The 14,760-nt window shown below is 36.7% G+C and overlaps 3 protein-coding genes across 5 annotated transcripts; 2 read left to right on the top strand and 1 right to left on the bottom strand.

The window, feature by feature from the left end:
• Positions 1 to 876: 876 nt before the first annotated feature.
• On the bottom strand, positions 877 to 3,975 carry LOC113111004 (actin-related protein 2/3 complex subunit 4). 2 transcript variants are annotated; one of them, XM_026275365.1, is made up of 7 exons: positions 3,782 to 3,975; positions 3,456 to 3,512; positions 2,851 to 2,969; positions 2,651 to 2,762; positions 2,474 to 2,569; positions 1,579 to 1,749; positions 877 to 1,482 (listed from the first exon to the last, which is right to left on the bottom strand). In XM_026275365.1, the coding sequence occupies exons 2-7, from the start codon at positions 3,456 to 3,458 to the stop codon at positions 1,477 to 1,479; spliced, it is 507 nt and encodes a 168-aa protein (XP_026131150.1). In that variant the 5' UTR covers positions 3,459 to 3,512; positions 3,782 to 3,975; the 3' UTR covers positions 877 to 1,476. The 2 variants fall into 2 exon arrangements, with proteins under 2 accessions (XP_026131150.1, XP_026131151.1); XM_026275366.1 differs by lacking the exon at positions 3,782 to 3,975 and having other exon boundaries at positions 3,456 to 3,530.
• A 72-nt stretch (positions 3,976 to 4,047) lies between these two features.
• Positions 4,048 to 8,591, top strand: LOC113110999 (transcriptional adapter 3-like). Of its 2 annotated transcripts, none has more exons than XM_026275359.1 (9): positions 4,048 to 4,248; positions 4,687 to 4,920; positions 5,007 to 5,257; positions 6,178 to 6,283; positions 6,437 to 6,569; positions 6,679 to 6,782; positions 6,878 to 6,978; positions 7,135 to 7,326; positions 7,624 to 8,591. In XM_026275359.1, exons 2-9 carry the CDS (start codon positions 4,711 to 4,713, stop codon positions 7,814 to 7,816), a joined length of 1,290 nt encoding a protein of 429 aa, XP_026131144.1. In that variant the 5' UTR covers positions 4,048 to 4,248; positions 4,687 to 4,710; the 3' UTR covers positions 7,817 to 8,591. The 2 variants fall into 2 exon arrangements, with proteins under 2 accessions (XP_026131144.1, XP_026131145.1); XM_026275360.1 differs by lacking the exon at positions 4,048 to 4,248 and adding an exon at positions 4,306 to 4,424.
• Positions 8,592 to 8,806: 215 nt separating this feature from the next.
• hmces (5-hydroxymethylcytosine binding, ES cell specific) lies at positions 8,807 to 14,756 on the top strand. Its single transcript, XM_026275361.1, is given in 8 exon segments — positions 8,807 to 8,953; positions 9,714 to 9,919; positions 9,989 to 10,132; positions 10,576 to 10,755; positions 12,987 to 13,016; positions 13,019 to 13,143; positions 13,243 to 13,435; positions 13,801 to 14,756. Coding segments are annotated over 7 exon segments (1,062 nt in total). The 5' UTR covers positions 8,807 to 8,953; positions 9,714 to 9,730; the 3' UTR covers positions 14,002 to 14,756.
• The last annotated feature ends 4 nt before the right edge of the window (positions 14,757 to 14,760 follow it).

Here is a 14,760-nt window from a genome sequence, read left to right as displayed (position 1 = left end):
CACTTTTGTTCAGAGCAGCAGGAAACAGTGGCTAAAGATTGCTCGATTTCTTTATGCTTCACTGTAGTTACCTGTCAACGGCGAATCCTGCTAACCACAAAATTTAGCAAATCATTCTAATGTTCATTCACTTCTACAAGACTGCTTTTGTCGAGCATTGAAGACAAGCTTTTTCTTTTTTTTGCTATTTTTTTTTAAAAAAAGATTTTACTTACCATGAGATGAATGGTTGTGCTGTTATGATGTCCTCTTTAGTGCAATAAAAAAAGTCAGTTATACTACACCAATTAAACATACTTACAGTGTTTTTAATTTGTCCTTTACTTACCTTAACTTAGAGAAATGAACCAAGAGAAAACATTACCGTCTACAGCCGCCAGAGACCGCCCTCCCGCGGCTGTAGACGGTAATGTTTTCTCTTGGTTCTTGGTTCTAAATAAATGCGACTTCTAGTCCAGTGCGACTTGTATGTTTTTTTCCTCATCATGACGTATTCTCGGACTGATGCGACTTGTACTCAGGTGCGACTTATAGTCCGAAAAATACGGTAGTCATTTTCATTATTGTCTTAAACTCTTTACAGTCATTTAAGACTTTATGACTCACTAAGACAAAATGCAAATTTTGACATAACTGTGTTTTCGTCCGTTGAAGTGCTATTGCTGTGCTGGCAATGTTATAATTTGGCTCAATAGATTTCAGATGGCATTGTATCAGAAAAAAAAGCTGATAAATAAGAACTAAAACTGAAAAAAAAAAATCAATGTATATACGTGGCTAGAAAGCACAATCAAAATAGAATAAACTACCAGAAAAGGTGCAATTTAGAAAATGATATGTGAATGCAATCTGAAAATAAATACCAAGAGATACAGAAAGCACAATATATTTTTATTGAATTTATTGTCATGATGTTTTACACAGGTTTTTTTTTGTTGTATAGTTATAATATTGGAGTTTAGCTGTGCCAAAATATAAACACCCATTTTCTTATTTTTTTTTTTCTCTCTCTTTAACATTGAATTAATTCCTGATTTTTTTCCCCATTGTAACAAAAATGAAAGCATGTGAGTACATGTATATAAAAGACAACAAAAAAACTACAGTCCAACAACAAGATTCCTGTGCCCATCAATATTAATTACAGGTAATACTTTTAAGGACCTGCCTTGACTGTTTTCTTTTCATTTTTTTTCCCCTAACAACAGAAAACGAGTGTAATAAATTCTTGACTAAATGTAATATTTTTAATATCCATGGGCACAAGGAGCACCTTGAACAGAAGGCAAAGGGGACTGCATATATAGTACTGCAAGACTGGCCAGTTGTTCCTGTAGATCTTCTTGCTTGGTTGCTAACTAATAAACTCTTTCCCCTTTGCTCTGTGGAGATTTGAAAAACGTTGAATGTTTTTGTCCACAAGAACCAACGCAACACCAATCTCTGATGGGTATTCGGAATGCAGACAAGGAATCCTCAGAACTAAAACAAAAAAATACATAAAAACAGTCAAATTTAAAAAAATGACATTTTCCACTTTTTTAAACATTTGATATAAATGCAAAATCTCAAACATACATTCTTAAGGAATTCCTCTGCCACAATTCGGGCCCGAGCGTTGACTGACAGCTTCATCTCGCTGATCTCCTTGTCGATCTCCTCCATGAAATGGATAACAAAGTCCACCAGCTTGTGTTTGTACATCTGTTCTGTGTGGAAGTTGGTAATGAGGAAGCTGATGTCATAGCCCTGAAAAGCACAAAAAGGGAAATGAGAAAACATGTTAAACTTGTTAACAGTTTATATGCTCAGCATGCACAACATCATTCAGCAATGCATTTCAAGTCGTAAGATTTCTCACACATAAACATGTATATTTTCCTCACACTTCCATAACGCCACCAAAAAAACCATACATGCTAGTGATGGGTGCTTTTGAAAACCTTTAAAATTATTTTTTTATTTTAACAAGAGATTTGAAGCATGCACCAAACTGGCAAAGTCACATGATTTCAGTAAATGAGGCTTTGTTACATCATGTCTATAATTTTAGAAGTAAACAGACATTCTAAAGAAACATTTGTATAATCAAAAGGAAGTGTTGTAGTGATCAGTCTCCAATTAGTCTATTTAACTGAGCTCTCTGAATAAATAAAACAAGCTCTTAAAATGAATAAAATAACACATTATACAGACACTTATTATTTAATGGTATTAGATAATTTGGTAATTGCATTTAGTTTTTTGCATTTGGTTTGTAAAAGGTGTTCTCATGCATATTTTGGGTATGTTTTCTTTGCCATTTACACTATTCTGACCAGTGTGTTATGCTTCGAATCCTTCAAAACGTGAATCATTTTGCAAAGCAACTGATTCAATTGATTTACAGTTTCGAAAAATATTGTTTCTCCCATTACTAATGCACGCTTGCTTTAATAAATTAAACTGAATACATTTCAACAAAGGAGCTCACCTCAACAGGTTTCCTCCGAAGGATGAAAAAGTTCTCCGCTCGCATCATCATGAACCTCATAAATTTATGGCACAGGATCTTCTCAATCTCATCAGCCTAAGAAAACCATTCATATCTTTAGAAGATGACAACAAGAAAAACGCATTGATCTTGTGCAGTTCATCTTGAATGTCTTACCTGTTTGACAGCGATGCTGACCCTCACAGAGTTTATGGACCCCTCAATCAGAACCTTCTCCTTCTCATTGCGGCTTATGACCACAGGCTGCAACAGAAGCTCTTTGCTGCTCCTGTATTGAAAGACATGCATTGATCATATATATTAAAATACATCATATATAACACATACAAATGATGTGGGCTTTATAGGTTCCTCACCTAACTTCCACCTCAGGCTTGTTGTGTCTCTCCACCACCTGAGAGGAGAAGTTCTCCAGACACAGGGCTGCTTGAAGAGTGGCGCGCACCGCATTCAAGTAGGGTCGCAATGTTGCCGTCTACATACAAAAAAAGTTGAACATGTAACTCTTCGTTCTATAAGTTAACAGCTATGAAATGATACTCAACAACACAGAAATGTGATTGTCAGTGGGTGGGAGAGTAGAGTTGTATTTGGCCATTCCATTAAACTCGTGTCAGTCATTTAGGAGAAGTGTAAATCAACCGACTGAATGTCACTTATTGACAACTATTGGCTGTTTTAAATGAATTTAACACGTGGCAGTAGTTAAACATCGTATGTGTGCAGTGTAATGTGCATTTTATGTTTTCAGTCTGCCAAAAATAGGTTTTGATGTAAAATCACTGACGTTAGCCAGCTAGCATAAATCAAGACAGACTAACATCACTCGATCAAATAAAGCGAAAAACACCGCGGTGACCGCGTGCAAATGTTTGACGCTAAGGCTGTTTATTGAGTCATTTGATTGCATGCAGTATAATAAAAAAAATCTAAGGAACTTTAAGAAATGTAAATCTCTTACCATTTTATATGAGGTCTGTGGAGGAAGACGGAAGTCCGCACGCCACGCCTCTGACGCCTGGATATCAGAAAACACGCCTGTATTGCTTTCTCACTTTCCCGTAATACACATATTAGAAGTGGATTTTTGAAAGTACATTATTGAGGTTATGATTTAAATGTATAAGAGTAAATGACAGATAATTAAATATATTTTAAATCAAACACAAGTTCCCGTGTTTCTATCTTAAGCGCTTAAATTGGGAGAAGTAGATATAAACACCAAAACGACCGTTATCGTTTCCCATCTATTCTAATATTTACGGTCAAGCCCAGTAGCAATCTTACCTTTATTCGCTTTTTCTTCCTTATATGGCAAATAACACGAAAGGTCAAATACGCTGTTGTCAAAATGATATGATCTTAAAATATCACTGTGTTCAAATAAACCTTAACTCTTTTTAAAATGTAATTCTGGTTTTAAAGAGCGCAAGAGTCTATAAAAATTATTTCGATTATAGTCTATTATAGGTCAGTGGTTTGGACCGTTCGGACGAGCTTCAGTCAGGAATGTACCATTCGATACGCTGCGATGTTAACTTAAGGATGTTAACTACCGAGAGGGGGTATTTATCTGATACTGAACAACGAGTTCGCCAATAATAAATAAATATTGGTCAAACCTTTTTAAAACGCACTTTGATCATAACAAAACCACTGTTGTACACGTTATTGTTATTAAAACTTAATCGGCGAGTTGTCTCCCCCTTGCTGAGATAATGGTTCAGTCAGTAATGGATGCCCCTTCATCGGAGGTAAACAATAATATTTTATGAATAAATGCCTTATATGAACTCAGTGTTATGTTTGGTGTTTAAACATATTGTTTAACTGGCGACATATGTCTTTTCATTGCAAGTAATCGAATATATTTATTGATAAAGTGTAACAAACGGCTCTGTGGTTGAACAGCATGCAGCAGAATTAGCAGGTAACGTTAGCTTTTAGCTGTGGCTGCTCATTACATAACACAGTGAAATAAATTATAGGACTGCAATGCATAAAAGAGTTTAAATTTCAGCTATAAAATCGTATAAATAACATCTACAGTTGTCCACCTCTTCTGGGTTTGCTTGTATTGCCTCAGTCAAACTTAACTGCTTACTTTCAATCATGCTATTACCACATAACCACACAACCTCACACAATTCTGACCTTTTCTAATACTGTTTTTTTTTTCTTCTTCTTCTCAGATATAGGTTCCTGTTCTTGAGAAGATGAGTGAATTGAAGGACTGTCCCCCGCTGAAGTATTATGACTTTAAACCTGTGGACCATGTGAAAGTGTGTCCACGCTACACCGCAGTACTCAGCCGCTCAGAAGACGATGGCATTGGCATTGAAGAGCTGGACACACTTCAGCTAGAGCTGGAAACACTCCTGTCCTCTGCAAGTCGACGTCTCAGGGCACTGGAAGAACAGAGACAGGTGAACAGTCTTTTGCTATTTGTCTTTCTCCCACTTACTGCTTAAATTGTCTAAAGTGATTTATGTTTGCTCTCGGAAACTTTCAGATCCTTACAGACTGGCAGGACAAAAAAGGGGACAAAAGATTTCTGAAGTTAGGGAAGGATCCAGATCTCACAGCCTCTTCTCGCCATTCTAAGCCCAAAAAACAGAAGCTTGATGGAAAAGGAAGTCATGGTCCCGGACCTGGGCCAGGTAGACCGAAGTCGAAGAACATACAGACCAAGGTCCAAGACTTTGAATTTGAAGTCGACCCCCAAGATATACCCCGCAACCCTAAAAATGATGCTCCCAACAGGTTTGTTGAAACTGAGATGCATAATGTTTATTTATTGGAATAACCAGATATAAGATACAGATCAGGTTTTGCCATCGTGTCTCCTTCAGAAACCCTAGATATACATTTTTTTTCATTTCATACTTTATTGATTCCAGAGGAGACATTAAGTAATGAGTATTCAGACAAAGATTGTTATTTAAATACAGATCAAACATTATTTAAACATGGATTTAATGTGATCTAAACACAGGTCAAAGCTGTACATTTTTTATTCAGCAATTAAATGCATTAAATTGATAAGAATTGACTGTAAAGACATTTATATAACATAAATATTCTTTTTCAGAAAATCAGATTTTTTTTCTTTTATATATAAATGCCATTGTTTTAAACATTCTATTTTACCAAACAAATATATCGTTTTCCACGAATATATTGATAAATGTAACAAAAATTTGAATTTGATTAAATATTACTACTTAAAAACATAACATTACTATTAAATATAAGAAGCACAGCTGTTTTCAACATTGATAATAATAATAATAAATTGATCTTGTGGCACTAAAGACGGAAGTTAAATAAATTAAAAAATAAATAGCATTTTAAAATACAAGTGCGTCTCAGAAAATTTGAATATCATGTAAAAGTTCTCTTTTTTTTGTAACTTATTTAAAAAAGTGAAACTTTTATAGTATATTCAAGATTCAGTCTAAAATCCTAATTTTATACTTCTATTCAGTTAGAAAAATTGTTATTGTAATACTGTAAAATTTTAATATTTCACAGGATTATACCTTTTTTACTGTATTTTTGATCAAATAATTTTTTGAGTTTTTTGCAACTTCTTTCAAAAACATAAAAAAAATCCTACCGACCCCAAACTTTTGAATGATAGTGTATTTAGTCATTTGTGGTTATGTATGTGTGTAAAACAGATTCTGGGCGTCGGTGGAGCCTTACTGTGCAGACATCACAAACGAAGAGATCAGAGTTCTGGAAGAACTGCTCAAACCCGCTGATGATGATGCTGAATACTACAAGGTAAAGATCTTTCCGAAACCAGTTTCTGCAATACATTACTGCAGCTTTCTCTTTCCTTTCCTTCAACTGATTCTGTATTCAGGGAAGTGCATGTTATATGGCTTTTGTGTTGGTTGTTCACATCTGAGCACTCACTGTTGGCTTTCTTTGCAGATCCCAGCCCTCGGAAAGCACTATTCCCAACGCTGGGCTCAAGAGGACCTGTTAGAGGAGCAAAGAGAGGGGGCGAGAGCCAATGACAAGAAAAAAAGCATGATGGGTCCTCTCTCTGAACTGGATGCTAAAGGTGATGCTAGGATTTAAAATCAGTTTCCAGTTGCAACATTGTGATTTTTTTTTGTTGTGTCTAGTCTTAAATCTGTATCTTTTATCTTCTCCTATTTTGGTTGGTACAGATGTAGATGCCTTGCTGAAGAAATCGGAGTCTCAGCATGAACCTCCAGAGGACGGCTGTCCCTTTGGCCCTCTTACTCAGCGGCTTCTACAAGCACTTGTTGAGGTCAGTGACTCATCATGCGCTAAAATAAGTACAAGTTGTGCAATATTTAGTTGCCTCAGCTTATGTTTTAGTCTTATCCTTTTTCAAATATGTAGGAAAACATCATATCCCCTATGGAGGATTCCCCCATTCCAGACATTCCAGGGAAGGATGATGGGGCTGGTACATCGCCTCGTAGCCAGGGTAAAGCCTTCAGGTAAATGATTTAGGTATTTTAGTATTTTAATCAGTTAGTGATGTTCACCTGCTTATTTAGACTACCATTCAAAAGTTTGGGTTGGTAAGATTTTTTTGTTTGTTTTTGAAATAGAAAATAGTAAAGGTGTAATTTTCTGTTTTCTGTTGCTCCCAGTGTGCCACACACGCGCTCTCTGGAGGCTCGTATAAGAGAGGAGCTGGTGTCTCAGGGGCTGCTGGACTCTGATGAGAGGCAAGGTGTCGGAGGAGAGTCTGAAGACGAGGTGCTGGCCGAGCTGCAGAAAAGACAGGCTGAACTCAAAGCGCTAACAGCTCACAACCGTTCGCGCAAGCAGGAGCTGCTCAAGTGAGTCTCAGATCCAGATCAAAACTGCTGTCAGCACAAGACAAAGACTAGCTAGTGAAAACAAGCCTGTCATCTTTCAAAGAGTTTTGAAAGCAGTCTGATGTGACAAGTTAGGATTTTCTTTCTATAGTAGTTTTACTTAAATGACAGCTTAGAGAGCTGTATTGAAGCAGTCAAGTGTGTATATTAAGATATGTCTTTTGCTACAGTATTTTTCCCCCCCATATACTTTGTGAAATACCAGGATTGATGTGAGATTAGGAACATCAACTTTTACTTTTCACCCTGTTCATGCAGGTTGGCACGAGAAGAAATGCGAAAACAGGAGCTTCGACAGCGGGTTCGAGTGGCTGATAACGAGGTTATGGAGGCATTCCGTCGCATAATGGCAGCCAGGCAAAAGAAACGCACTCCAACGAAAAAAGAGAAAGATCAGGCTTGGAAAGCTTTGAAAGAGAGAGAAAGTATTCTCAAACTCTTAGATGGATAAATATGACCGGCAGCTATAATGTGGTGTGTTTGTTGGTTATGGACACTTCATAAAGACGGCTTCAGCATTCAGACTACTTGAAGAACACGTAAACAAACATTTCATATAATGTTCATATCTTTTGGTTACTCTCTATCTTAAGTAAGACCTGAGGTTACTAGTTGTGATAATAGAGGTGTTTGACACTAGTTTTCAAGAGCCACTGACTTGACACTGTCGATGCCAGAATGTAAGTTTACTTTTTTCTTTTTTGCCGCCTTTATGTACAGTTCCCAAAGGCAGCTGATTAACATAGTAGATTGATATTGTTAAAGGAATAGTTCACCAAAAATAAAACACTTGTCATGTCGGTCCAAACCTGCTTCACTGACTCTTCTGTGGAATATTAAAGATGGTATTTTGAAGAATTCATAAGGTATTTCTTATTTTATGTTCTAAACAAGAGATAGAAATCAACAACATAAGGGTGAAAAAAAAAGACAATTTTAATTTCTGTGTGAACTATTTCTTGAAAGCTGTTGTCCTAGCATTGATAGTATTTTGCTACTACACGCCAGGAACACGGTAATTTTGAGTTTTCATATGATTAAAAGAAAATAATGCTTTTTATAAAGATGTTGTCCATGGAAATATTGGGTTTGTTAACTCGTATGCTGTCGTTTATTTCACTCCATGTTGAATTTTAGTTCTATGCATTTTGTAAACAACTTACAAACCATCACATGGCATTGGCGTGTATGTGTGTTTGAAAATAAAAACTTTTTTGTTTACCGGATTAGTATTTATATCACCGTTTTTCTATTCTCTATGCAAAACTTCGATTTGAATTGTTTTGACAGGATGTTCTAACAGAGGGCGCCATTTCTTACACAGATACACACTCGTCTTGTTTAGTGAACAGTACCATCGTTGCTCTCTGCTCTTACTTACATCTTTTACCTCAGAATAAGGACTTGTTGCGCTGGTGAGAATATCCTTTACTTTACGACTTTATGTTCGTATTATGAATTATCTGTTAGTGCATCTGTATCGTGTTTGCCAGTTTATGAAGACGCAAACTGAAGGTGTGCAGAAACCGTTGCATGCAACTAACGTTACTGTAGCAGTGCAGCAGCTTCACCTAAAAAATAAGCTGAGGTAAAATGAAACGGCGTGCAGCCTCTAACGAAGTTAAAGCAATGATAATGATGATACTGTGATGTTGCTCAAGTTTGAATGACCCGACAGCTACATTTCCGCGAAAGAATCGTTCATGTGTGTCGGTTCTTGATTGAATGGTAGAACGATTCATGACGTGGACTGTCGGAGCGATTGTCGAGTCAACTGAAGACCGTCTTCGCACATGCTTGATTTATAATAAAATGAGAACTGTTTGGGAACCAAGAAGTATAAGAAAAGTAAGGAACTTTCGTAGCCAAGACATTAGACGATTTCCTTGAACGTCAGAAACCGCGCGATGACGTTTTACGTAATGACGAAAAAAAGAATCACTGAATCGCTTATTTGAACCGTTTGAAAGAACCGATTGGCAGAACTGCACCGAGTGGATTTAGAAAGTTCTTTGATGGCTTTATGTTGCGATAAGTAAATGTAAGTAAATTTTTATAGCAACATTTTGAGCAATGAACACAACCAAAGCTAACCATATATATATATATATATATATATATATTTATGTTTAGGTCCCATTTGCATCTGTGAATAAAGAATTTAGTAAATATAAGTAAATTTACCATATTGAAAATTCGACATAGTTATTATAAAGAAAATTGCTATACATGTAAGCGTAAATTCCAGTGTTTGTGTAGTTTTTAGCAAAAAATTTGAAATTAATGCAAGATAATTAATTTAAAGCATTAAATAAATGCATTGTCTTATTTGTGGTGACGTCACGCAGGTTTGGCTTGTGCCAGAATGTGCGGGAGAACGGCTAGCACTCTGGCTCCGAATGAGCTCAGTCGTGCAGCTCGCTATCGAGACAGGACGGGTCAACCACACAGTCCCCGATGGAAGGACGGAGACACTGACAAATACCGGCCATCATACAACAAGAGTCCTCAGTCCTTCAGCCCTGTACTGCTGTCCAACAGACACTTCAACAAGGTATGTCAAAACATATATGCACAACATTTGTCCCTGAAGAACAGCTGTTTAATGAAGCATTTTCCATAGGATGCCCCTGTAGATGAGTGTGTGTTGGCAGCGATGCGCTGGGGTCTCGTCCCGGCGTGGTTCAGAGAGAATGACCCCAGTAAGATGCAGTACAACACCTCTAACTGTCGCAGTGAAAGCCTGCTGGAAAAGAAGTCTTACAAGGTACATAAGACGCCCTCATTCATTCCACATGAGCAGTAAAATGGGTAGCCCGCCACAGTGAAATCCCATTGGTCCAAAGTTCAGCTCAACATAATAGAGTGCAACAGGAAGTAAAATTCTCATTCATTTTTGTTCCATAGGGAATTTGGTTTTTAACAATAACTTATAAACCACTGATGGCAGACCATATGTTATATACTTTTATTGATACCATCGACCTTCATTATTTCAAAATAGTTCTTTTTTAAATAAGGATGTTTAATTGCAGAATTACTGGTTAAAAACGAAATTACCCAGAAATCCTACAAATATATATAATTTAGAAATTATACATAGAAAATTTAATCCAGGCTCTATAGAACTCTATAATGTATTAAACATCAAATATCTTCTAATATTCTGTGGACAGACACATGACTTGTTGCTGAAAACTTATTGTACAGGATCCTCTTCTGAAAGGACAGCGCTGTGTCATTCTAGCTGATGGCTTCTATGAATGGAGACGAACGGAGAAAGAGAAACAGCCTTTCTTCATTTACTTCCCTCAAATCCAAGGAGGTCAAGTGCCTAGTCAACAGAATGCACAGAAAACAAAAAGTGACCAAAATTTGGACCAAGGAGAGGTTAGCCCAAATCTGACAGTCGTAAGAATTCAATTAGTTAACTTATGCCAGTCTTACAAAATGACAATGCAATATGTAAAATGGCAATGCATTTCTGTATTTACATTTACATTTTCCAATACATCTTTGCAACGTTTGGTGCAAAATGAAAATGAAAATTAAATTACATAATTTTCATTTGCCATTTACTACACCAGTTTTAATATGTAAAATGAATATTAATTTTAACGCTTTATAAGTTGCAAAATTAAAATGAAAATGTATTACAGAAATGATTAGATATGTCTAACATGTTAAAGCAAAAACTGTGGCAAAATGATCATTTAAATGCAATTTTTCTTAATTGCATTAACACTCACAGTCAAGACACTTACGATTGCATTTTCATTCGGTGTCCCGCAATGAATGTAGCAAAACTCAATGTGCACATTGAAAATGCATTCCGAGCCGATCACGTGTCCCCGCCCTCGCGCCACGTCAATCATTGTGTGAACAAGGCGGGGCTTACAGAAGGTCAGAGACTCAAGTCTCAAGAAGAGGATTCAATCAAGTGAGACAACATTGACAAGACAGTTGGTCCGTGTATGTTTTGATCATTTCGGTTTATGGCTTCAATATTTCATTCGGACTTGTGGGCGGAGCTGAAACGCTGCTTTCATCTGATTGGTCGAATCGGATCGGTTTTCATCTGACAGCCTTCAGCTGAAATGTCTGAAACTACACTCACTGTTAATTAGCATAATATTTGAATCAGATGTAGCTGGGCATATAATTCGTGCTGCTGAGACCTGCAAATTATTTCTAGGTTGTAGTATTGTATGAATATTGTCCCACTGATAAAAACAGTGCAAATAGTTTTGTCCCTTTGGATAACAGTAAAGTGGAAATAAATATAGTTAAATTTATGAAATAAAATTAAATAGGATTTTTTGGGAAGGTAAGTCTGGCCAGTTATACAAGCAACACGAGTCGGACGAGTCTAAAGATATGAGCTGAATTGGGTGAAACATTAAAGTTCTAGTCTGTGTCAATTACTCTCATAATAAATAACAATAATAATGTTAACTGTATTTTTCGGTATAAGTTGCATCAGTCCAAAAATACGTCATGACGAGGAAAAAAACATATATAAGTCGCACTGGACTATATGTCACATTTATTCAAGACCAAGAGAAAACATTACCGTCTACAGCCGCGAGAGGGCGCTCTGGGGTAGGCTACAGGAGCACTGAGCAGCATAGAGCTAATTTTACTATTTTTATTTAGAAATGTAACTATATTCATTTTTACAATTATTTATTAATGTCACACACACACATACCTAGTGCCTTATGACTTAAAAGATGAGAGTGGTAAATGTTACAGACATGGAACTGTTCAGTCTATTATTGATTTTAATTTCCACTTCACTGTTATCAAAAGGGACAGAACTATTTGCACTGTATTTATCAGTGGGACAATATTCATACAATACTACAACCTAGAAATAATTTGCAGGTCTCAGCAGCACGAATTTGCCCAGCTACATCTGATTCAAATATTATGCTAATTAACAGTGAGCGTAGTTTCAGACATTACAGTGCTTCACTCGCACTGACTCTTATTCTGCCTGAAAGAATTACAAGACCGAGCTGAAGGCTGTCAGATGAAAACCGATCCGATTCGACCAATCAGATGAAAGCAGCGTTTCAGCTCCGCCCACAAATCCGAATGAAATATTGAAGCCATAAACCGAAATGATCAAAACATACACGGACCAACTGTCTTGTCAATGTTGTCTCACTTGATTGAATCCTCTTCTTGAGACTTGAGTCTCTGACCTTCTGTAAGCCCCGCCTTGTTCACACAATGATTGAAGTGGCGCGAGGGCGGGGACACGTGATCGGCTCGGAATGCATTTTCAATGTGCACATTGAGTTTTGCTACATTCATTGCGGGACACCGAATGAAAATACAATCGTAAGTGTCTTGACTGTGAGTGTTAATGCAATTAAGAAAAATAGCATTTAAATGATCATTTTGCCACAGTTTTTGCTTTAACATGTTAGACATATCTATCACTCTTTGTATTTTAATTTGCACTGCGTTAAACATTCCTTTTAAAACTGGTGTAGTAAATGCACATTGCACCAATACATTGACAGATGTGGATCAGGATTGCCAAAATTGCATTGTCATTTTCGTGACCAATCTAGTCTTACTCGTCTGTTCATTCCTCCACTTGTCTACAGAGTGATCAGGACGACAGTGACTGGACGGGGCGTGGCGTCTTCTGACAATAGCAGGGCTCTTTGACTCCTGGACTCCTCCTTGTGGTGGAGAGACACTGTATACTTACACTGTTATTACTGTAGACTCCTCTCCAAACCTTCAAAGCATCCATGACAGGTTTGAGTGCATAAATATGATTTTAGTGCATAAATATGATTTTAAATATGACTTTTGTAATGAGTCATATGAACCTTGAGTTAATGTGTCGTGTAACAGGATGCCGGCTGTGCTGGACGGAGAGGATGAGGTAAGACGGTGGTTAGACTTTGGTGAAGTGAAGTCATTGGAAGCAATGAAATTACTGCAGCCAAAGTCTTCCTTGACCTTTCACCCCGTCTCCTCATTGGTCAACAATTCCCGCAACAACTCTCCAGAGTGTCTACAGCCTGTAGACCCCACAGTTAAGAAGGTGAAATATTTTGGTAATTTTTAGAAAACAAATGCACTTAAAACTATTTTCACACTAGTTTATACTGTAGATTTATCCACTATTATTTATATATATATAATATACATTATTTGGTATATTATAAATATATATTTTTTTTGGAATATAAATATGTATAGCCCAAACCTTTGGATGGTAATGTGTTCATATTTTTATAAGACATTTTCATAGTTTAGGATTTATGTTTTTTGTCTGGGACAAGAATAAAATGAAATGTTTACATTACAGACATTTGAAAAAATCATAAAGATCAAAAACCATTATTAAAATCTTTGACATTAATTAATTAGTTTAAATACTGACCTCCCACTTTATGCCCTGTCTAGACCGTTCAACCAACAGCCAGCAGTAAAATGATGATGAGCTGGCTGAAAACTGCTTCACCCACTAAGAGGAAGAATCCTGATGAAGACACTTCAGATAAAGCACCTGAAGAAAAGTCTGCAGCAGAGAAGCAAACCAAGCCGGCTGGGCCTCTCCAGCAGTGGCTGCTGGGATCAGGTTCCAGAAAGAAACCAAGAACTTGAAAACAGAATCACAATGTTCTTCAGAATGATTTGAAATGCACCTTGACTTGCCTAAAAATGTTTGTTAAAGTAGCAGTTCACCCAAAACGGATAAATTGCTGAAATGTACTCACCTCAGGTCATCCAAGATGCACAGTATATGATGTTTCTTCATCAAAACAGATTTGGAGAAATTTAGTATTATATCACTTGCTCACCAAGAGGATTAAACTTACAAATGTCACTTCTAGCCAAAATCTGTAATGAGGCTTCCTCCAGTGGAACCCCTCCCCCCCACACACATAAAACTCATCATTATAATGGTTTAGAACTGATATGAACCGTTTTATCTTGTAAACAGTTCTAGCTTGTGAACAGTTTTTGACTTGTCATTATTTCTCTCCTGATTCAGGCAAGATGGCCTTCACAAGAGAAAGCGGTATTAATAGGTATTGATAGGTTTTGTTTATTACAGACATGCAGCTTTTCACTTCAGAAGACTTTAATTGATGGACTGGAGACGTGTGGATTATTGTCATGTTTTTATCAGCTGTTTGGACTCTCATTCTGATAACACCCATTCACAAGATTCACTGATGAACAAGAAATGTAATGTTAAATTTAATCTAAACAAACTCAACTGAATCTTGGATGGCATAAGGGTGAGTACAATTTTAAGAATTTCTTAACTGGTAACAGCTAATTTGCCAAGTATTCAGTGTTTAGTTGTACGTATTGTTCATTTTTGATGATTTTATATGATGAAAATAAACATTCACA

This window comes from Carassius auratus, chromosome 11 (genome assembly GCF_003368295.1).
Source record: "Carassius auratus strain Wakin chromosome 11, ASM336829v1, whole genome shotgun sequence".
In the NCBI taxonomy this organism is placed as follows: domain Eukaryota; kingdom Metazoa; phylum Chordata; class Actinopteri; order Cypriniformes; family Cyprinidae; genus Carassius; species Carassius auratus.
This window is presented reverse-complemented; position numbering and strand designations above follow the sequence as displayed.